The sequence below is a fragment of the Falco biarmicus genome, chromosome 4 (assembly GCF_023638135.1).
Source record: "Falco biarmicus isolate bFalBia1 chromosome 4, bFalBia1.pri, whole genome shotgun sequence".
Classification (NCBI taxonomy): domain Eukaryota; kingdom Metazoa; phylum Chordata; class Aves; order Falconiformes; family Falconidae; genus Falco; species Falco biarmicus.
Genome location: NC_079291.1, coordinates 67,270,445 through 67,291,600, shown reverse-complemented (window position 1 = coordinate 67,291,600; position 21,156 = coordinate 67,270,445). Strand labels below are relative to the sequence as shown.

Genomic DNA, 21,156 nt, shown 5'->3' with positions numbered 1-21,156 from the left:
ATTGGCCCAGCAGCGCAGCCGCATGCAAATAGTGCGCGCGGTGGGGCCGCGGGGCCGCTCGGGAGCGCAGCTACAGCGCCGCCCCGTGGCCGGGTGGGGGAGTGCCGCCCGGCGGGGCGCAGCCCCTTTAAGAGCCCCGCCACAGCCGGGGCGGTGCGAGGTGATTTAAAGGGGCCGCAGCCCCGGTAGCCGCCGAGCCCCGGTTTTAGGGGCTCATCCCGGGGCGGGCCTCCCTGTGGTCCCGCCCCTGTGACGCATTTCCTGCGGGAGGCACGGGCAGGCGAAGGCCCCGGTACTGCCGCCACCGCTGCTGCTGCCGCCGCCCGAGCCGGGGCCATGGTGGTGCTGCGGGGCGGCGCGGGCCCTGAGGAGCCCTACCCGTGAGTGCGGGGACCGGGCGGGCCGCGGGGTGGCTGGGGGGCCCCCCTGCCCGGGGCTTCGGGGCTCCGAGGCTCTGTTCCTGCCTCCCCTCCCGCCCTCGGTTGCCCCCGCGGCCTCCGGGCAGCGCTTGTCCGCGGGCTGGGCCGGGGGGTCCCCAAAGCGCCGCAGCGGGGCTGGGGGGGCGGGGGGCGGCCGCGCTGTCCCGAGAGAGCTTTTGCCCCGTCGACCCGGAGCAGGAAAGTGCCTGGACCCGGAGGCGGCTGTGTCAGAGGCAGGAGGCCGTGATTAGGATAATGGGCTAATTAGTGTTTACCCCGCTGAAGGTCACGGGTGCTCCCTGGGGACACCGGGACTGGAGAGCGTTGTGCTGGGGGGGGGACACACACCTGCTCCCGGGTCCCTTGGGAGACGTGGTGCTGGCAGGCATCTGGGCTGGGGAGGGGGCGGGGGGGCTGGGGCTTGAGCTCTCTGCTCACAGCCTGGGGTGGCTGAGGGTCCAGGATGGGGCTGCTAGGGTCCGTATCCCCGGGAGCCGTGTCCCGGGACCCATACCCCCGGAGCTGGGAGCCGTGTCCCAGGACCTGTGCCCCGGGTGCTGGGAGCTGTGCCGCCGTGCCCCCGGGAGCCAGAAGCCGTGCCCCGGGAGCCTGCGGGACAGCGGTGCCCAGTGGGATTCTCTCCCCGCCAGTGCAGCAGCCCTGCCTGGCAGCGCTGGCTTTGCATTGAGTGTCAGCACTGAGTCCCGCTTCCCAACTGATAAATACCAGGAACTGGTTCAAAACCTGCTGGAAGGGAACAAAGGGCTTCTTGTTTCTTGCCTGGAAAGGAGAAGCGGAGGAGAAGCCACTAAACTGTGTGCTGGGCCCATCTCCGCAGGCTTGGTGCTTGCTCCAGTCCCGGGGGGTGAGCTCTGCTGGGACCCCTCTCTCTTGGCTCCCGGCAGCTGTGGCTTCCACCGGGAGGGATCCCGGTGCTGAAGTTACAGGTACCGGCTGAAAACAGCCTTTCTCAGACGGGCTGCTGGCTCCTGGCAGGGTGCCTGGTGCTGTAAAGCCCAGTTCTGCTGCAGGGCTAAGGTCACCCTCACCTGTGAGTCTCCCAGGCTGGAAATGAATCCAGCGGAGGCGGCAGTGCCAAACGGTGGACGTGGCAGCGCAGGGTGCCAGCCCTGCGAACGTGTGCTGGGCAGGCTCAGCACCACCACAAAGGGCCCTGGAGGCTTCACTGAGCGAGAGGCGTGTGAAGCTCAGCAACTCATCCTGCTGTGGAGGGGCTGGGGCTGCACCTGCCCTGAGGGTCCAAACCTCGGGGAGGGCTGGGCCGGGGGTCCCAGCAATGCTGGGGGTGCTCCCACCCTGGTGATGCTTGCACAGCTATTTTTTTTAACATTGTTTTCCCCCTATAGCAGAGGCTGGAGGATGAGCCCTTCTCATTGTCCCATTACTGAGTTAGGGCTCCTTTGTCTGTGAAAACGGGGTAAATATTTAGTGCGCGTTGCCTTGGACCCCTTCTCCTTGAAGGGCTTTTTCTGTGGCACAGCCATGGTGGGGCCACGCTGGTGAGCCGTGACAGCTCCTGGCTGTGCCAGCCTCGCAGCTGCTGAGCTTTGTGTACTTCAACCCTCCGAACTGGGGCCAGCAGTAAGGTGACTCCCTCTATTTTTTTTTTATTTTTTTTTTAAACCACCTTTGTATCAAAACTTGATCCGTGAGCCCTGGTCACCCTTGGTTTGCAGCTTGGGTTACAGGTCCCCACCCATCTGTTAGTCATCGCTGGGGATGCGTGCATCGCTCTTATTTATTCCAAGGCCATCCCTGCTGATGTTTTCTCTCCAGCTGGAAGGGGGAAATGTTGTTCCCCCCCCTCCAGCAGCAGAGGCCCCATCACTGCCCCTGTCTAAGGGAAGGGGGGGGGAAAAAAAAATCAAGGCTTTGGCGCTGGGTAAGGTGCTGGCTGCTGTCCCAGGCAGAGCGGGCTGTAATCGGCCGGTGCAGCCCGCTCTGCCCCAGCTGCTGAGGATGGCTGTGCCAGCACCCGATTGTGGTGCCGGGTCTCCCCAAACCCCGGGGTGCTGGGAAGGAGGGGACATGGTGGGGACAGCCGTGCCTGGCAGGCCCTGTGGAAGAGGCGAGACCAGTGCTGCCGTGGCAGGGAGGACATGGCCAGCCTTGCTGCTCGGTGGTGCAGCACCCGTTCCGGCCCTGGCCCTGTGGCCGTGGTGTGTTTTGGTGGTGGTGGTTTCCTTGCCCACCTTCTGATGCACTAAAGGAAACCCACACAAACCGGAGAGGAAGCTGTGATGCAGAGACCTGAGCAAGTGGGCAAAGAACAAGCAAAAGATAATGAAACTTCCCGTCTTTGGTGGAGTTTTAGTGAACTTTGAAACCAAAGCAGTTGTGCTACGTGCCCGGTGAGCTCCTTGCTCATTACTTAGTTTAATTTTCCTATAAAATTGTCTTGAGTTTTATGGTCGTTCCTAAATTGTATGTGTGTCTAAGTCACACCCTGAATATAGAATTGTTATTAACAGAAGCCAGCCACCTCTGGGTGTACCAGGGAGCAGTGCAGTTTTTCTCCCCGGGGTTGTAACTTTACGGCAGCGAAGGCTCCCGGTGCTGGGGCCAGCAGGCTGGCAGCCTGGTGCCCACTCCAGGTAGTGCTGGGCTGCCTGGTGTCTGCTCTGGGCCCACCAGCTTATGCCACACACTGGCCACAGCCCTGGAGGATGGAGAACCAGCAAAACCAGCTCTTGCTGGGGCAGAGGAGCGTCCAGCTTGGGGGTGGTGGTGAGGGGCAGCTGCAGCAGCGTAACAGTCTGGAGGGAAGAGCCAGCCCAGCCAGTAATTACATGGCCAGGGTGGGTGTTCATGCTGCCCCCAATAATCAGATGATGGGGGGTCCACAGCCGATTGCAGCGTGGCAGGATGGTGCTGGCAGCCCCAGCAGCATGCTCTGGCTGGGCAGTGGCAAGCCTGCGGTGGGGTGCGTGCCCGGCTGCGTGGGGCACCTCTGGGGGCCTCTCCGCAGGAATGAATCCCTGCATTTGGTTTTGCATGCTGGTGGAGTTAATTACCCAGAACGTCTAGCCACTAATGTGCAGCTGCTTTAAACGGACCAAGTCCTAGGAGCAGGTCATGGTTCAGCAGCGTGGCGTGCCGGGAGGCCATTAGCTGTGACCGGAGGGGACGGGGCCGCTGGAGGAGGATGCAGTGCCTGTTGCACTGATGCCGATGCTCTGCCTCTCACGTGTCCCTGCCGTGGGTGCTACCTGTTCACCAAGCCCTGGGGCTCTCCAGGGGGGCTCAGTCCCTTTTGCCATGTGTCCCTGCAGGAGGATTGAGGACTGCCTGCCCCCGCTGGAGGACTCCCCGTCCAAGAGGTTCTCCCCGTCCAAGCGAAAGCAGTATTATATCAACAAGGCCATCCGCAACTCGGACCTCATCCCCAGGGCCAAGGGCCGCAAGAGCCTGCAGAGGCTGGAGAACAGTAAGGACTCGGGGCAGGCTCCGAGTGCTGGCTCTTCCCGGGCTGGGTCTCTTCCCAGGGCAGGCAGCAGCCCCCCCTAAACCCTCTGCTGCATGGCAGGTTGGGGGGGACTGTGGGCGCAGGGCCTTTCCAAAGGTGCTGCCTCCTCTCTCAATGGCTTTGCTTTCCCCCCCAAGCCCGCTACCTGATGACTCTTCTGGAGCGAGATGAATGCGGGAGTGACGATGGAGAGCTCACCCACTCTGCCACCCCCAGCATCTTCACTGAAGCCTGTAACAACGAGACCTACGTGGAGGTAGGCACAGCTGCCCGCCTGCTCAGGGCTCGCTGGGCACGGCACGTGCAATTCTGGCAGTTTGTGGTGTCTGTACCTCGCTCCTCCATCCCGAGGAGCCCTCTGCCTTGCCAGCCTGAGCTGCTGTGCCCTGGCTCCTGCCTGGTGTTGGAGCTGGGGCTGGTGTCTGTGTGCCCAGCGCCTGGCTGCCACCACCACACGTGCCGGGGCAGGGGATCAGGTCCCAGGACCCCCTGGTGTTGCAGCCTGTGGGACCAGGGGGTCTCAGGGCAGAACCTCTCATGGAGGATCTGCGCAAACGTGCAGTGTGAGACCCACGTCTTGCTCGGAGCTTGGCCAGGGCAGCTTAATGGGGGCTGCTGCTGCCTCTGGCAGTGCCCACAGCACTGCTGAGTGCCCCAGCGTACAGCGTTGTACCTGCCGAGCGCTGGGTGAGCCGCAGCGCTTCCTCTGAAACAGGCCCCTTGCCAAACCCCTCTTGCTTCACACTGCCCAGCCGGTGTTGCGATACCGGCTTTGTAACCCGGTGTTTTGAAACTCGGCTTCTCTCCTGTTTGATGCTCAGGGCTTTGGCTGCGGAGCAACCTGCACGGTCTGTGTGTGCATGCGCTCTTGGCTTTGCAGAGCTCTCGCTTGCTCAAGCCAGGCTTAGGAAGCCTGATGTAGACCTGAGTTTGAGGTGGGATTGCAAGGATGGGCTGTTGTGTTAGCGCTTGGACTCCCAGTAACCGTTAAAAAACTACATTTGTATGTTGGCTCCAAGTGTTACATCTACATCTCCTCGTTACAAGCTGTAACGGATGGTCAGGGTCTGGAGAGACAGGGAGAGACGTTGGCATTGCTGTGGCTTCTGTCCACTGCAGCCGTGCTCTGCCCAGCCCATTCATCCCCCTCTCCAAGCTGCTATTCCTGCTCTGCCTGGGCTGTCCCGGTGGGTGGGTGGGTGAGGAGGAGGAGGAGGCTCACGGGGGTGCCAGGTGGGGCTCTGAGGGTGGCTGTGTGCTGCCGGGTGCTCCCTGGAGACCTCTGTGTTGTCAGATCTGGAATGACTTCGTGAACCGATCAGGAGAAGAGCAAGAGCGAGTCCTGCTCTACCTGGAGGAGGAGGCCCGGAAGAAGCACAAGAGGAAGCTGCCTGTCAAGAACGAAGACAAGTGGAAAGGTGCTGAGAAGGGGACGCTGGGTGGGGAGAGCCGCTCCCTTTCCTCCTTTGCATGCATTTTGGGAAGGGCACTGTTCCCCAGGGGCTGCATCCTGCTCCCTGCACCATCTGCTCATGGCAGGGCCAGGGGATGACTGAGCCGACCCCTCAGGTGCTGCAGCGGGGGAGTTTATGCCCGGCAGACCCCTCCATGGGCCCAGGAGGGTTTGTAGGAGTCAGGAGTGGCTGGGGTGATGGGTACAGGAGCTGTCCCCCAATGGCAGACCCTCAAATCTCCGCGCCTTCCAAACCCTCCTTTGCTGGGGAGAGTGTTGCCGGTCTGGGGGTAGCCTTGTGCACATCCACAAACGCAGGAGGTGGGTGGCCAGCTGGGGTCCTCTGGGGCGACTCAGGGGACGTTGGGCTCCTTCCGGGAGGTGATGCCATATGGGATGTGAGCCATGTCCGAGGCCCTTCTGTCTTCTCTCTGCTGGCTCCAGAGCACCCTGCCTACACGCCCAAGGAGTGCTTCCAGCGCATCAGCCGCCGCCTGCGTGCCACCCTGAAGCGGGGCCGGATCCCCATGGTGAGCTGGGGGCTACGGGGGGTGGCAGGGCTGGGGCAGGCAGGGCTCCAGCTGCCAGCACCCCACGTACAGCTTCATCCCACCTGTGTCCCGAGGGCTGCCCCCTGACCTCGCGCATGGGTGCTGAGCCAGACAAGCGCCGAATTTCAGATGAACTCCTGGGGAATGTGCTCCAGTTCTCGTATGACCTCTGCAGCGGTGGCTGATTGCAAACAGACATTCAGCTCCCTGTGCAGATGGGTTTTCCTGCCTCAGTTCAGATTTTTCTGGTAGTTACAGGACATTTTTATGTGATTGTTTCCCAGCCTCCGCTCAATGAGCAGCAGGTGATGGGGGGGAAACCCAGCACGTTTGTGCACAGGGGCAGCAGTGGAGCCTTTAGGGTCTTCAGAGTGTCCCACACAAGGCTGTTTGGAGAAGCTCAAATGCATTTTGAAGGGGATAGAACTGCATGAACTGCTGAGCAGACAATCAAGCCTGAACGGAGGGGCGAGCGTGGCCTCGTGCCGCCTGGCTCGGGGAGCCGAGCTGCCACGCGTGGCCCTGCGCTGCCTGCCCAGATGCTTGCTCTCCTGGGCTTCCTGCTCCCTCTTCTCAATGGTGCTGTTTTCCTGCTCTGTTTGTTTTTCTTGCTCTAATTAGAGTCTCTGAAAGCGGCCTCTGCTCCTCCTGCCCGCTGGCTTCTGCTCAATTTGTTCTCAAATGAGACTTACTTCTGCTGCTTGTCTCTGGGGTCATGGTGCTCCGGAGAGCGGCATGGAGCTGATCTTTGACTGTCGGGAGAAAAGGAGATGGGAGGCATGAGGCTTTGCTGGCTGCTGCCGCTCCGAGAGGGACGATGCCAGGCCTTGGCACACCAAGTCCAGAGCTGGCAGAGGCCGGGTTCTTCCCCGCCTCGGGGGCTGGAGAAGGGGAGAAGTCTCCTTTCTTTGTGCCTTCCTGCCATCTCACATCCAGATGGGAGCTGCTGGGCGTCACTCCGGGGGAGTCAGAGGTGCTGTCATGCAGGGGCTGTGCACAACGCTGCCCCCTCCTCGCTGACAGCCCCTCCTCTCCTTGCAGGGGACGCTGGAGGGCCTGGAGGAAGAGCTGCTGGCCTTCTTCTCCGTCACCCCTCACTCAGTCTACACAGCGCTGATGGACAACAGGTACTTCCCCAGCTCGGGCGCTGCCAGTGTCACCGTCCTCCATCACACAGGCTGTTCTGCCTGGGCTCCCTGTGCCCCAGCTGGCCCAGAGACCTCGGCCAGGCTCGGGTCTCCGTCTGGGGGTGCTCACCCGGCCTGGCCCCCGTGGAGCCCCCAAGGAGGGGGTGCACTGGGGGATCCCTGCACAGGGGCTTCTGGCACTTTGTGCTCCCTGCCTCTGATCCTTGGGGGGAACGGGAGCAGGGCGACACTCGGGAGATGCTGGTCTGAGACATCGGCTCTAACCTTGTCCCCCATCTCCCCCAGCTTTGAGCGACTCCTGCTCCATGCGCTCTGCCAGTACATGGACCTCGTCTCTGCCAGTAAGAGCCTCATGTTTTGTTTTTTGTTTTGTTTATGTTTTTCCCTTCCCTTCATTATTATCTCCCCCCTCCAGCTCAGCCTCTTCCTCCCTCCCTCCTCCCAGCCCCACCTTGTGCTGCGGCTCACAGATAACCCTGCCTTTCTGCCTCTGCTGCCTGAAGCTCCCTCGGGAGCCTCCGCTGCGGTCACCCCACTGCACTGGTGGCAGGCTGACGACGTCAGCTGCTGCCGGGGGCTGAAGCCCAGCAGCCAGGGTGATGGCCAGGCCCAGCTCTGCCTGGGGGTGTATTGTTTGCAGCGATGCTGCCCTTGCTCCTCTTGGTTCTGGGTTTGGATGGTGCAAAGCAAGAGGCTGCTGGTGGGGCTCCCTCTCCTGCGGCTGCTGCTTCCTCCCACAGCGAGCTGCCTGCCTGCACCCTGCCTGTGGGCTTCCCTGGAAGGGCTCGTTGCCAAGGCAGAGGAGGGAGAGGCACGGGGCTCTGTCCCTGTGGAGGAGTCTTTGCCGCTGAGCGTTTCATTAGCTGCTTGTGGAAAACAGCATGAGAGCGCTAATGATGTGAAGTGGAGCCCGTGATGCCGGCAGGGATGCTTGGAGCGGGGGGGATAGTTGCCACCTTTGCAGAGCATGGGGAACCAGAGCTCGCTGTGAGCTGCAGGGAGGAGGGGGAGGTAGCTGGGTTGGGGGCAAAATGTTTGGGACCCGTGGCAGGGGAACAGGGCCATGCTAACTGCTCCCTCTCACCCCCAGGTTCGGACATCGAAGGGAAACGTCAGATGAAAGTGAGCAACAAACACCGCGTCTTCCTGCCCCCCGAGCTCCTGCTCTCAGACTACCTGGGGCAGATGAGCTGATACCCCCGAGGGACACCCTGCCCCTCGCTTGGTGCACTGAAGGCTTCCTTCATCTGCTCCTGGCCTCTCCCAGCCCCCTCATCCCCTGGGATCAGGCCCACCGCCCACCTCTCCTCTTGCCCGAGCCGGGCATGGTGCACACCAGCTCCGCACACCGTGCCCCCCCCGCCCCCGAGGGCTTTGTCCCTCCCCCTACTCCAGGAGCAGATGCTTGATGGTGCAGAGCCAGGGGTGGCTCTCGGGGCAGCCTGCGCTCCCCTCAGGGTGCTGGGACTGATGCCAGCGTGGCTCTGCCAGATGTCACCGTGCTCTGGCTGCAAGGTGTGGGTGAAGCAGGTGCCGATCTGCCGTGCTTGCCCTGCTCCCCGAGCTGCAGCGCTGCTTCCTGGCCGGAGCTGCTCTCCCTGGAACTGTTTGTGTGTCTATTTATAGCCCAGGTGCTTTTTAAAAATAATCGGGCGGGGCCAGACCCACCTCTGGCACTGATGCTGGGGGGGTGGTTTTGGTCCAGATTTTTCTGTGGTGAAACAGCTCCTCGCGGGTGCTGAGCAAATGCTGAGCGAGCGGAAGAGCCTGGGGGCCATCCCGTTCCCGGGGGGGGGGGGGTGGGGGGTGGTGTTGCTTTGTTCAGCACCCCCAGCCCTGCGCCCATGATGGGGTGTTTCATGGTGGGGGGCTCAGCCCCCTGGGGCAGGGTGCAGCGTGGGGAGCTCCGTGCTCCAGGTTCCCCGGGGGCTCTTGCCCAGCTGTTTGGGCGGCACCCCACTCCCTGCCTCGCGGACCTGCCTGCACCACAGGGTGCCGAGCAGTTTTTAAATGTAATATAGCCTGTGTTTTTTATTGTGCGTGTGTATTTACGTGTGTGTGTGTGCTGGAGGAGCGCAGCCCAGCCTGCTGGGGCCCTGTGCTTCTGCTGCGTGCCCGTGGGGATAGACGGGGCAGTTGGTGGGTCTCTGTGTCCCCCAAGCATGTCAAGGGCTGCTCACAGGGGTCTGCTGCGGTGCTGGACCCCCTGCCTGGGTCAGTGTCTCTGCCCATTGCAGCAGCACCCCTGTTGCCTGCTGGGGGGCTTTGCTGATGGCTCTGGGCTCCCACCCAAGTGTGAAGACACCACAAACTGAGGGGACCCCGGAGCTGGGAGACCCCAGCGCACCCTTGCGCCTTGTTTGCTTGTTCAGGAACAATAAACCACGGTGCCCCCATGCTCTGGCTGTGTGTCTGCGTGGGGAAGGGGGCTCGGGTGGGTGGAGGGCGCGGGGCTCCGGTACCGCCGGCTGGTGCGGGGTGGTCCCCCAAAGGTGGCGGGGAGTGGCAAAAAATATGGAACGCTTCACGAATTTGCGTGTCATCCTTGCGCAGGGGCCATGCTAATCTTCTCTGTATCGTTCCAATTTTAGTATATGTGCTGCCGAAGCGAGCACGAATTACACTGTCTCTCGGTCAGTATTTAAAGCACCAGAAAAGAAATATTATAAGAACAGGGTGACCATCTTGTTACCTACTGATAACCTATTTTGGGCTCACCTCCAGTGCTTCCTAATCCCCTAGCACTTCATTTCGCTCTGATTGCACCAAAATCTCCAAATCCTCCGTTTATATTTGCGGTCTCTGCCCCAGGTGGTTTCTGGGTAGGGTTCTATGTAAATTAAGCTGTTTACCGGCACCGCCCCACTGCCAGCTCTGAGGCCCCCGGCCCGGGCTGCCCGCGGCGGTGCCTGATTGCGCGGGGCGGGGCGCAGGCGCGTGGCAGGCAGCCCGCAGGGGCGTGGCGGGGTCCTGGCGGCGGGAGGCGGCGCGGGCCGGTGAGTGCGCCCGCTCCCGCTTCGGTGCGATCGTCCCCCGTCGTGGGGGGCCGGGTGGCCGTGTCGTCCCCCTCCGTCACCCGCCGTGTGGCTGGTACCCGGTGGGCAGCCCCCTCTGCTCCCCACAACACCCCGCGGCTCGGTGGCGCCGGTGCCCGCCTCGCCCCTGCGGCAGGCCCGGCGCCACCGGGCCGCGGGGGGCTCGGCTCGGTGCGGGGCCTGTCCCCACCCGTGTCCTGGGGGCTGTGCCCCCCCCGCACCCCACCCCTGGGGCTGGGGTCCCCGCTGGCTCCTCGGCAGCGCGGGGCTGATGCCATCTCCCCGACCGGGTGCGGCGGGGCCTGGGTGGGCGGGTCTCGGTGGGGCAGCCGGTGTCACCGGGCCTCTGCCCGCACCTGCGAGTTGCGGAACTGGCTCTTTCTTACTTCCAGGAGGGAGCGAGCGCCTCTTCCCTCCCTACGGGGTCCCAGGGCCAGCAGAGCCCCGGGGCTCCTCGGTGGCGGCACAATGGACTTGGCCTATGTCTGCGAGTGGGAGAAAAAGCCGAAAAGCAACCACTGCCCTTCCATCCCCTTAGTGTGCGCGTGGTCCTGCCGGAACCTCATCGCCTTCACCACAGACCTCAGAAATGAGGAGGAAAAAGGTACGGCGTGCTTGTGGAAGAAGGTTGGCTAACAGCTCCTGGAAACTCCTGATGTGTTCAGGCAAGTCCTGCCCTCAGGAACTGCTGGGCCAGGTGGCCCGTGCTCTGCTTTGACCCAAAAATCTCTCCGCTGCACAAATCAACACAGGAAACTTGCGCTTTTCCTTCCATTTCTTAGAGTTAATGGGTGTTTTGTGCACTGGGGAGCAGTTCTCAATCTGCTAAACAAGGACAAGCTCTGCCTTGGTAATTGGTGCCTCACCTGATGACAAGCAGTTATTATCCTTCCCAGAATCATTTGATGTCAAAATATTTTATGTCTTCCCCCGCTCAGCTGAGGCTCTGTGGGTTTAGAAAGGCCAGCTGGGTAGCTGGTAAGGAGGGACGGTGATTCCCTTCTCTTTTCATGCAGATCTCACGCATATGGTCCATATCATTGACACTGAGCATCCGTGGGATGTCTATTCCGTTAACTCTGGCCATGCTGAAGTCATCACTTGTTTGGAGTGGGATCAGTCAGGTGAGCTTGGATCCCTTCTTGTTATCCCTGTGTCGCATCATTCATGTGCACGCATTTCCTGAAATGATGGTATACCGTTTGTCGTGAAGAGGGAGTTTATCCATCGCGTCGCAGCCATGAATTGGCAGTCTCCATTCAAACTGCACCGGGGTGGTTTGATTTCTCAGTTGATTTTTTTGGCTGTACCCCCTGGTTTTTACAAGGTGCTGTTGTCACAGGCTCCAGGCTGCTCTCGGCAGATGCGGACGGCCACATCAAGTGCTGGAGCATGACCGATCACTTGGCTAACAGCTGGGAGAACACCGTGGGCAGTATGGTGGAAGGGGACCCAGTTGTGGCCCTGTCTTGGCTGCACAATGGCGTGAAGCTGGCTCTGCACGTGGAAAAGGTTTGTCGCAGCTCTGCAGGGGATTCAGTCAGGAAGGCTGGCTCAGGTCCCTAGCAAAGGACTTGGGAAGCCTCTGTCTGTGTTCTGCTCTGCTCTGGGCTTCCTCTGTGGCATCAGGCAAGTTGAGCAGTGGAGTTTTTCCAGTCAGAAAAGTCAGATTCCTAGCTCCTGCTGAATTTCAACAGGGGTTGGACGCCTTGTTTCTCCTAGTGCTTTAAACATGTCTTACTTAGTCTGATGTTTCAGTTTCCTTGGCTGTAAAATAGAGATAAATGCATTTCTTTGCCTGCTAGTAGTAATTGAGAAGAAATGTGTTTGAGGTCCTGAGGTTTGATCCAGGGATTTGGGAATGAGAGCCATATGCATACGGAGATAAGCTGCTTGTTTAGAAATGTGCCCAATTCTGTCAGACTCTAAAAAGAGCCAAGTCTGCCAAGCAGAAGTTGCCTACTTACATTTTTTTGACGCATTAACTCGTAGGGTGTGCCTTTCCCTCTGTTTAGTACTGGAGAGCCCGAGGCACAGGGATGTGAAGGGCTGTGCAGCGGGTTGGTGTGGGAGCTGGATTTGGCCACAGAAATGGAGAGAGCTCGAGGCACAGGGGTTTGAAGTGCTGTGCAGCCTTTTGGTGTGGGAGCTGGATTTGGCCACAGAAAGGGAGAGGGGGTGTTGGTCTTCCAGGTTCAGCCCGCTGAGTGCTGTGAGAGCTTTGCTGAGGGACTGGTGTGTTCCTGCTGCTGCCTGGACAGCTGGAACCACTCTGGTGTGGGGGCAGAGAGGCCTCTCCAGGGTCACGTAGCAGAGTTGGGTGCGTGAGTTCAGTGCCCTCATCTGACTCTGTTCAACTCTGCGGACTGTGCCGCAGTGACTTCACGAGGAGAGCTCTGCAGTCGTGAGCACGTTGCAGATATCGGGTGCAAATGTCTTTATGTTGTTGACCTTTGTTTGCAGTCTGGAGCATCGAACTTTGGGGAGAAGTTTTCCAGGGTCAAGTTCTCTCCATCGCTGACGCTGTTTGGTGGGAAGCCCATGGAGGGCTGGATTGCTGTGACCATCAGTGGGCTGGTGACGGTTTCTCTCCTCAAGCCCAATGGGCAGGTGCTGACATCCACCGAGAGCCTGTGCCGCCTCCGATGTCGCGTTGCCTTGGCAGACGTCGCCTTCACTGGTGGGGGGAACATTGTGGTGGCCACATCGGATGGTAGCAGCACCTCCCCTGTCCAGTTCTACAAAGTCTGCGTCAGTGTGGTGAATGAGAAATGCAAAATAGACACTGAAATCCTGCCTTCTCTCTTTATGCGCTGCACCACGGACCCTGCCCGCAAAGACAAATACCCAGCAATCACTCACCTGAAATTCCTTGCGCGGGACATGTCAGAGCAGGTGAGCATCTGCTGTTTTTAAGCAAGTAGGAGTTAAAGGAACAGCAGATAAATAGCTGTTTGCTCCACCTTTGGCTTCCCCACATGGCTCTGGATATGAACAATTGTGTCCTGCAATGCCCTTTGTGTGTCTGGAAGCGCTGCTAGTTGAGCTTCACTGTCAAGCAGGCTGCACTTAAAAGGTCTGCGGGTCTAATGGCTGAGCCCTCCAGTTCGCCCCGTCCTTCGTTAGCCTGATTATGCTTTGCTTTGTTCATTTTCTGGATCTGGTCCTGGTTGTTAGGGGAGCTCTGCAGGGCTGTCCGGGAGGTTCTGGGATGTGACGTCTTTTATCTTTAGGTCTCAGCTTCAAAGCAGCCCCTCTCCAGGACACTTGGAGCTCTTGGTCTGCGTGACTTAATTTAGTAGCTTAACTCTATTTGCCAGGGGATTGATAATTCAGTTCTGGAAAGCTACAGTGATTCAATGAAGCCTAACCTCTCTTCTCTCGCCTCTGGTTAGGACAGACTGCCTTGTTGGAGAACACAGCGTCTGCTCTGGCTTCAAAGTGGATTCAGTTCCTGCCCTTTCCTTTCCATTTAGTTTGTGCTGTATGTGAACGGCATCAGCAGGTCACAGGCTTGTGAGAAGTGAAATGGCTTGTGATGTGGAGAGGCACAGGCTGTGATAACACGTGGCAGAGCTCTGCCCCTCTCTCCTTCCAGCTGGAGCTAGGGACTTCACCGCCACGTATTGCTGATACAGTCCTCTGGTTTTTACTAGTGGAGTATAAACCAACTGGGAGAAGGAGCCTCAAAACAGAGGGGAGAGGGAGGGTTGGGAAGTGTGATGGGATAGCGTCTTTTCCCTGTTGTAAAGTTTGTGCATGTGGTTGCAGTATGGGTGTCTGCTTGGCAGGTGTTGCTTTGTGCTTCCAACCAAAACAGCAGCATCGTGGAGTGCTGGTCTCTGCGGAAGGAGGGCTTGCCAGTCAATAATATCTTCCAGCAAATCTCTCCTGTGGGTGAGTTTCTGCATCGGATTTTCTTAGAAATGGGAGCCTGGTCTAAGTGAAAACGTAAGACGTTACTGTATATATGGGGTTATCCAGAATCTCATATTTATTTTTCAGGTGTTCTCAGTCACGTGCTCTAATCCATTTGCGTCTTAGGCAACAAATTGCTGGTTACCAGGAAGTGCTTTGATTGTTACTTTCACTCAATAAAAGACATTCTCTATGTTACGCTGTGCAGCCGCTCTTCCCACTGAGAACCAAACGAGCTGAGCCTTCTAAAGGAAAAAGACCATGCAGCAAAGCTAGTTTAATCAACCTATCCAGCCTGCATGTTTTTTCCACCTGATTTCAGATATAACAAAATCAAATGTATGCTGTTTGCTCCAGTGAAATATAAAGGATTATTGTACGTAAGGATTTTTTTAATCACCACCAGCAGAGCCTTCCATCAAAAGAGATTTAGCAAAACAAGTTATTTGCACAGTTCAGAAAAAAACTTAAGGAAATAACACTGGTCTGGTAGAGTGAACAAATAGTCAGTGCTTGATCTGTAATCCCACAGAGTTGGGGAGCGTGGGCAAAAATTGATGGGGGGGGGGGGGGATATTGGATTTTCTGATCTCAGGGAGAAGTGTCTCACTCTACTTATTTTTCAAAGTTGGAGACAAGCAGCCCATGATACTGAAATGGCGGATTCTTTCTGCCACTAATGACTTGGATCGGGTTTCGGCTGTGGCTCTGCCAAAGTTGCCTATCTCCCTGACCAATACTGATCTGAAGGTGGCGAATGACACCAAATTCTTCCCTGGGTTGGGTAAGCAGTTTCTGTTTCCTTTCTCCTAAATATGTAGCTTTTGCCTGAAACTTTACCTTCTTCATCTTCTGAACTATAGCTGAAGTGAGAATGTGGAACAAACCATAGGAAATCCTGATAGGAAAGCTTTTAGAGGCTTGGGATCTTCCTCGCCATCCCATGTAATTTCCGTGGAAAGAGGTGTATCTCTGTGAGATGCTGATGTGGCCTCGAGATACAAAGAGGGCTGCGAGCCCACAGCCTTTTGGGTGCTGTCGTGTTGCCACGTGGGCTTTTGGCAGTGCTCACTTCTCTGGACGAGGTCTGCGCCGTACCAGGAGGAGTTGCTTGCTCAGCCTCGGTTGTCTTCTCTCCCCAGGTCTGGCTTTGGCTTTTCACGATGGCAGCGTCCACATTGTCCATCGCCTGTCCTTGCAAATGATGGCTGTCTTCTATGGCTCTTCCTCCCAGCGCCCAGTGGATGAGCAGGCTATCAAAAGGCAGCGAACTGCTGGTCCCCTGGTTCACTTCAAAGCCATGCAGCTCTCCTGGACGTCTCTGGCCTTGGCTGGCATCGATAGTCATGGGAAGGTATTGTGCTCTGTTACGGCGTGGTGGTGTGAGTTGTTCTCATCCAGTCTCTCTCTAAGCGGCGATGGATTGCTTGGAAAAACACTGGGAACGTTGTTGCCAGCCGTGTGATCCATGATAAACAAGAAGAGATGTATCCTTTCACTGCAGGGGTTGTGTCCTTGGGTCAGGAATGAGCTGCCGTTGGCCCCGTGTTGTGTTGTAACTTTGGGAATGTTTTTGAGCCAGTTCTTGATGCAGGTTTTCCTTTGCCTCCTTTCAGCTGAGCATGCTTCGCATCTCCCCTTCCATGGGCCACGTGCTGGACATGAACATGTCCCTCCGTCACTTGCTGTTCCTGTTGGAGTATTGCATGGTGACTGGCTACGACTGGTGGGACATCCTGCTCCACGTCCAACCCAACATGGTCCAGAACCTGGTGGAGAAGCTGCACGAAGAGTATATGCGCCAGAATGCGGCCCTGCAGCAGGTCAGTGGGAGCTCCCTGGCTTACTGCAGAGGGGTCTCGGTGACTGGGAGGAAGGAGGGAGTAGTGACTTCTCAGAAGTTACTGGCTGTGCTGTCTCTGCATACTCAAGCAACACTTGAGGTGTGAAGAACCTCCATTTAAGCAGTGTTCGTTTTCACTGAGATTAATGGGTCTCTACCTGTTGGAAACTTCTGGTGAGATGGTAAGGTCTATTTTTGGCAGGGATTCCGGGAACAGTAGCACCGTTTGTACATGCACAGAACAGAGTTCATGTGCACAGAACGGTGTTCACTGTTCCTGTCATTCATGTGGCAGAAATGGAGAGGAGAGAATAAAGCAGCTTGCTTTAATGAGATTCTCATTCTGCCTTTACTTCTGTATTTTTCCTGGTGTCTCTCTGTCAATCAGGTCCTTTCCACGCGCATTGTTGCCATGAAGGCGTCTCTCTGCAAGCTGTCCTCCAGCACGATAGCCCGTGTGTGTGACTACCACGCGAAGCTCTTCCTCATCGCCATTAGCTGCACCTTGAAGTCACTGCTACGCCCACACTTCCTGAACACCCCGGACAAGAGTCCTGGGGACCGACTCACCGAGATCTGCTCCAAGATCACAGATATAGGTAGTGATCGCTCATAACATCTGCTCATAACAGAACATTTGAGTGTTTTGTATCAGATCATTCCCCTTTTAGGTTTGGTATAAAGCATTGTGGTCTCATAGTAACTCCCTGGGTTTGAGGAAGAGGGAGGTGACTTCTCTTGGCGCTGCAGGGACAGGGTGTGAAGCTTGGATCCATCTTCCTGAGCCAGGAGATGTCTTGCTTCTGTTTCAGACATCGACAAGGTGATGATTAACCTGAAGACAGAAGAATTTGTCTTGGAGATGACTACGTTGCAGTCCCTGCAGCAGCTCATCCAGTGGGTGGGAGATTTTGTGCTCTACCTGCTGGCCAGCCTTCCTAACCAGGTGAGAGCCTGGGGTCCTGAGAGGAGCAAAAAAAAAAAGAAAAATTCTGTGTGCAGTGTTCGGGTAGCTTTAGCCAAGTCACACACCACCCTGGTGTTCCTGTCGAAACAGGCACTTGGCAGAAGAGTGTAAGAAACAGCAGAAAACCAGAATGGTCCTTTCTGTGCCCATCTGGAGGCAGTGCTGCAGCGACTGGCGGCTGCATTCAGAGTGACTCATTTAAACTTTTGATGAACCTCTGTGCCTCTGACCTCCACAGCATCCCCTGGTAGTGAGTGCCGCAGGCTGTGTAGTGCTTGGAAAAAAAAAAAATTGTCTGAAAAGGGAGCAGTAAGCTGCATGTAAATCCCAATCTCAGCCGGTGGTTTTTTTTAATTTTTTTTTCCCTCTGCAGGGTTCCCCTGTGCGGCCAGGACACAGCTTCCTGCGGGATGGAGCATCCCTGGGCATGTTCAGGGAGCTGATGGTGGTGATCCGTATTTGGGGACTGTTGAAGCCAAGCTGCCTCCCCGTCTACACAGCGACCTCCGACACACAGGACAGCATGTCCCTCCTCTTCAGGCTCTTAACTAAACTCTGGCTGTGTTGTAAGTGTTTGCCAGTTTCCCCAAACAAAAGAATCCTTCCTTAATGTGGATTGTGCATGAAAGGAGTAATTGCAGGGCTAACTTCTGAGTGGGTCTGTACTCTTTAGAAAGGGCAAGTACAGCTGCCAAGTTAATTGTTTTCCGTGCTGCGTTGGCGGATGGAGGAGGAAACTGCGCTCAGTTCGCTTGATCTATAAATGAGAAATTTAAAGATCATGCTGGTGCTCTCTCTTTGCTTCATTTTCCATGCAGGTCGTGAGGAAAATCACATAACAGAGCCAGATGATACCCTGATAGATGAATGTTGCCTCCTGCCCAGCCAGTTGCTCATTCCCAATATCGATTGGTTGCCCATCAATGACGGCATTATCAGCAAGTTGCAGAACAAACAGCTTGTCCGGCTGCAGTTTGGAAAAGCTCCTGGGCTCGTTGGTCACACTGTCTCTTCCCAGTTTGATGCCTTTGTCAGGTACAGAGACCTGAAACGAGGGTGTGGTGTGGTGAGGAGAGGGTGTTGGGAGGCTTTGGGATCTCTTTGCAGCTCTGAGAGGTCGGTGGGTTTGGGACGCTTGTGTTTTTTGACTTGTCTGACCCAAGAGCAGTTTGTCCTCTCCGCTTGAATTCACTTCTTAGCTTGCGATGGGCTGGGAATTTAAAGTATCAAAAAGAGATGGCAAGTGGAGGGGAGGAAAAAAAAAAAAAGTGCTAGTTTGTGTCATGTCAGCATGGCCTCCAGTCGCATGGTACTTGATGGACAAGATAGTCAAAGCCCACATCATGTTGGCCACTGAAATGCAGCTCACTGTCCTGGAAGCAGCTTTTAGGAAGCGATATTCTAGAAAAGTTCCCATTCTTTTTCCTACCCAGGGCACCTGGACAGCCCAAAATTGATCATCTGAGGCGGCTTCATCTAGGAGCGTACCCAACAGAGGAATGCAAGTCCTGTACCAGGTAAGTGCTTGAGCGTAATCCCTTTGGGGCAGGGGAGGTCTTGGCAGAAACTCACCTTGTTCTTTTTGTCATTCAAAAGCTCTTGCAGTCTCCGTTTACCATCCTAGCTGGTATCCCAGTAACATTTCGTGTTAATCCTGTCTGCAGGAGGAAATGCTGCTTCTGTAATAAGAGGCACGACTCTTGCATCAGAAGAAAAACATTGTGGTTGTGTTTAAGGCACAGAAGACCGAGATCCTTAAAATGTTTGTTGAAGAGCAGCGTCCTTGAGTTGAGATCGCTGCTGCTGTATTGTTGCAGCATGGCTGTTAGATTAAAAATCTTATTACTTTGCCTGCTGCAAAAGTAACCTCAGCTCTGAGAATTAGCTACATTCATCGTTACCGGTGATTGAATTGCATTTCATCTAAGGGCTGAATTGTGCATCATGGAATAAATACGATACTGCTATAAGAGAAAAATGTGAGCGCGGTCAGGCTGCGCAGGTAAACGGAGACCAGAGTTTGGCCTGCAGGAGTCTTTGTTAGTGATGAGAGATCCCCGGCTTGTTTTGCAGGTCTGGTCTTTAAATAAAATTACCTGTGTTGTCGGACAGGAGCTGGTGAGAGGAAATAAACGCAGTATCCGTGGTGCCATTTTTGGGTTGCCTTTCAAACTAGGCTTGCATTTTCAGTCCCTTTGTGCTGTCCTCTTCATCCACCCTCAGAAAAGAGCCTGGATTTCAAAATAATGGTGCAGGCAGAAACCATCCATCTAATCATGTGATTGAATTAGCTTTAATTATTGGTTTTAATAGAAAGTCCCTGTAGCAGATCATTTTTACAAGATGGCTGTCTGCTGTTTTATGTATAAATAGCAGCTGGGGCCTGTTGTCTTGAAGACAGCCTTCTGTTCCAAGATAACCTCTCTTCATTTAAGATAATTGCCTGCATGGTTTCAGCTGGTTTTTAGTGCTCACAAACATCACCTGCAAATGACAAAAGCTGGTTTCCTCCTCGTATTCCTTGCTCCCTGTACGATCCGTACAGATGCCCCAGCAGTGCTGGCTTTTTTTCCCTGCGCTTCTGCGTCTCCTGGGCCTGGCTGCACTTCTCTCTTCCCAGGTGCGGCTGTGTTACGATGCTGAAATCGCCGAACAAAGTCACCGCGGTGAAACAGTGGGAGCAGCGCTGGATCAAAAACTGCTTGTGTGGGGGGCTGTGGAGGAGGATGCCCCTCAGCTATTCCTGAGCACACCTGTGGGCCCAGAGGGAACAGTGGGTGCCAGGCAGAAGAGCTGCTTGGGGTTTCCTTCCTCGGAGGTGTTTGGGGCAGAGGGGTGACAGCTCTTCTCCGGAGCGGCTGGGGAGCACCATCCTGATGCTGCCTGTGAGGTGGCACCGAGCGGCTAGTCACAGCGCTGCCGCTTTCCTTGCAATGATCTTTCTGCTGTAAAAAAAGAGGGGAGGGAGCTCTTCCTCTTTCCCAGGGAAGAGCTGGAAGGGAATGCCGGCGGCTTCCCCGTCATGTCTGGGGACCGAGGGCCTGGGAGGAGAGCGCAGTCTGGGCTGAGCAGTGGGCACAAGCCCCTTCCTGGGCAGAGAGTGGTGACCGGTGGTGGCGGGGGCTGAACGAAGTCCCTGGTGGAAGGGGAGCACAGAGCCGGTACCTCCTGTTTGTCCTTTGCCGCAGGCTGCTCGGGAAGCGCAGCGTGGGCTGGTTACTCTCCCTTTCCCTGTGCTTCTCTGTCCCTTGAGTAAACTCGCCCCTCTGATGGGAGGCTTCGCCATCATACCTGTCTGTGTTTTAACAGAGCAATTTCCTCCCCCTCCAGCAGAGCAGGAGCACGAGAAGCCTCGCTGCCTGGAGCGAACCCCTCTGGCTCTCGCTGAACCAGCAGCTTTTTTGTAAATAAAATTTCCCTTGATTTTGTACAGAACGTTTGGTTTGTTTTCAAAACCGCAGCGGTCTTTCATGTGACGGGTCATACAGCACGTGGCCAGGGCAGTTGATGCACGAGGAGTAAAGAAGCAGGAAAGCCCCATTAACCACCTGCCTGTTAGGAAAGGAGCAACCGTCGTTTGCAAAACTGGAAGGGGAAATTAATGTTTTCAGGCTTCTGGGAGGTTATTATAGACACAAGAGGAGAAAACATAGAGTCCTTAGGGTGGTTGTAAGGCTGTAGCTTCAGGTAAAGCCAAACGCTTCAGCGTGTTTGAGGAAGAGCATTCCTGGTGCGCAGCTCCGTGCTGCTCCCGAGGTCAGGTGAAAACCCTGTCAACTTTTTGCCCTTGTTCAGCGCTCAGCTACTGCTTCACTGTGCACTTTTATCCGCTAGAAATCGCAAATTAACGATGCCAACGTCGCATCTGCTGAACACGTAGCCCCAGTGCGTGACCTGGGTGCGCTTGCTCTGCTTCCTAAGGCTCTTCAGTCCTTAGGGTGGGCTTTTCATCACACGAGGAGAGCCCCCGAGCCTCCCACCCTCCCAGCGAGCGGGGCGTAGTGGCGTGCTGCGCAGCAGGGCCTCGGGGCTCCCAGCTGCCAGAAGACACTTGGAGCTGCTGCTCTGGACTTGCCCGGCTGCGTGGGAAGCCCCGGGGCGGGGGGACCTGCCCGCTGGATGCCCAGCCGGGGCAGGCAGCTGCCCGCTGGCGGGGGAGCTGCCGGGGAAGATCTGCCCTGTGCTTCTGCTGGGATCAAACCAGGCTGAGAGCGCTCAGCACCTTTCCAGAATCAGACCTAAACAGCCGTGTGCTTTGACAGAGTGCAGTGGAGATGCTTGGAGCTGAGCTGTGGCTTGGCCAAATTGCTGCCCAGCCAGACAACTGGGCGTCCC

General features: G+C 56.6%; 2 protein-coding genes and 1 non-coding gene across 6 annotated transcripts; 2 read left to right on the top strand and 1 right to left on the bottom strand.

Moving 5' to 3' along the window:
- The first annotated feature begins 195 nt into the window (after nucleotides 1-195).
- Nucleotides 196-9,454, top strand: R3HDM4 (R3H domain containing 4). The gene is made up of 8 exons (XM_056337437.1): nucleotides 196-380; nucleotides 3,713-3,867; nucleotides 4,044-4,162; nucleotides 5,201-5,324; nucleotides 5,804-5,889; nucleotides 6,952-7,037; nucleotides 7,344-7,399; nucleotides 8,149-9,454. Exons 1-8 carry the CDS (start codon nucleotides 337-339, stop codon nucleotides 8,250-8,252), a joined length of 774 nt encoding a protein of 257 aa, XP_056193412.1. The 5' UTR covers nucleotides 196-336; the 3' UTR covers nucleotides 8,253-9,454.
- A 112-nt stretch (nucleotides 9,455-9,566) lies between these two features.
- On the bottom strand, nucleotides 9,567-9,673 carry LOC130149333 (U6 spliceosomal RNA). Its single transcript, XR_008821878.1, has one exon. It is a non-coding gene; the product is annotated as a U6 spliceosomal RNA (small nuclear RNA).
- A 353-nt stretch (nucleotides 9,674-10,026) lies between these two features.
- Nucleotides 10,027-20,256, top strand: MED16 (mediator complex subunit 16). 4 transcript variants are annotated; one of them, XM_056337299.1, is made up of 15 exons: nucleotides 10,027-10,054; nucleotides 10,486-10,697; nucleotides 11,110-11,217; nucleotides 11,436-11,605; nucleotides 12,557-12,988; nucleotides 13,885-13,990; nucleotides 14,640-14,795; nucleotides 15,154-15,365; nucleotides 15,628-15,834; nucleotides 16,243-16,453; nucleotides 16,667-16,800; nucleotides 17,195-17,387; nucleotides 17,640-17,856; nucleotides 18,255-18,338; nucleotides 19,442-20,256. In XM_056337299.1, exons 2-15 carry the CDS (start codon nucleotides 10,562-10,564, stop codon nucleotides 19,566-19,568), a joined length of 2,493 nt encoding a protein of 830 aa, XP_056193274.1. In that variant the 5' UTR covers nucleotides 10,027-10,054; nucleotides 10,486-10,561; the 3' UTR covers nucleotides 19,569-20,256. The 4 variants fall into 4 exon arrangements, with proteins under 4 accessions (XP_056193274.1, XP_056193273.1, XP_056193275.1 ...); XM_056337298.1 differs by having other exon boundaries at nucleotides 10,041-10,155; XM_056337300.1 differs by lacking the exon at nucleotides 10,027-10,054 and adding an exon at nucleotides 10,131-10,148.
- Nucleotides 20,257-21,156: the final 900 nt, after the last annotated feature.

What these genes read in the sequence shown, in the direction of transcription:
- R3HDM4 (XM_056337437.1), top strand. Translation starts at nt 337, where the DNA reads ATGGTGGTGCTGCGGGGCGGCGCGGGCCCTGAGGAGCCCTACCC. An exon ending in CCTGCAGAGGCTGGAGAACA is followed by an intron (nt 3,868 to 4,043) that starts GTAAGGACTCGG and finishes TTCCCCCCCAAG; the next exon opens with CCCGCTACCTGATGACTCTT. An exon ending in AGCGGGGCCGGATCCCCATG is followed by an intron (nt 5,890 to 6,951) that starts GTGAGCTGGGGG and finishes CTCTCCTTGCAG; the next exon opens with GGGACGCTGGAGGGCCTGGA.
- MED16 (XM_056337299.1), top strand. Translation starts at nt 10,562, where the DNA reads ATGGACTTGGCCTATGTCTGCGAGTGGGAGAAAAAGCCGAAAAGCAAC. An exon ending in CTCCAAGATCACAGATATAG is followed by an intron (nt 16,454 to 16,666) that starts GTAGTGATCGCT and finishes CTTCTGTTTCAG; the next exon opens with ACATCGACAAGGTGATGATT. An exon ending in AACTAAACTCTGGCTGTGTT is followed by an intron (nt 17,388 to 17,639) that starts GTAAGTGTTTGC and finishes TTTTCCATGCAG; the next exon opens with GTCGTGAGGAAAATCACATA.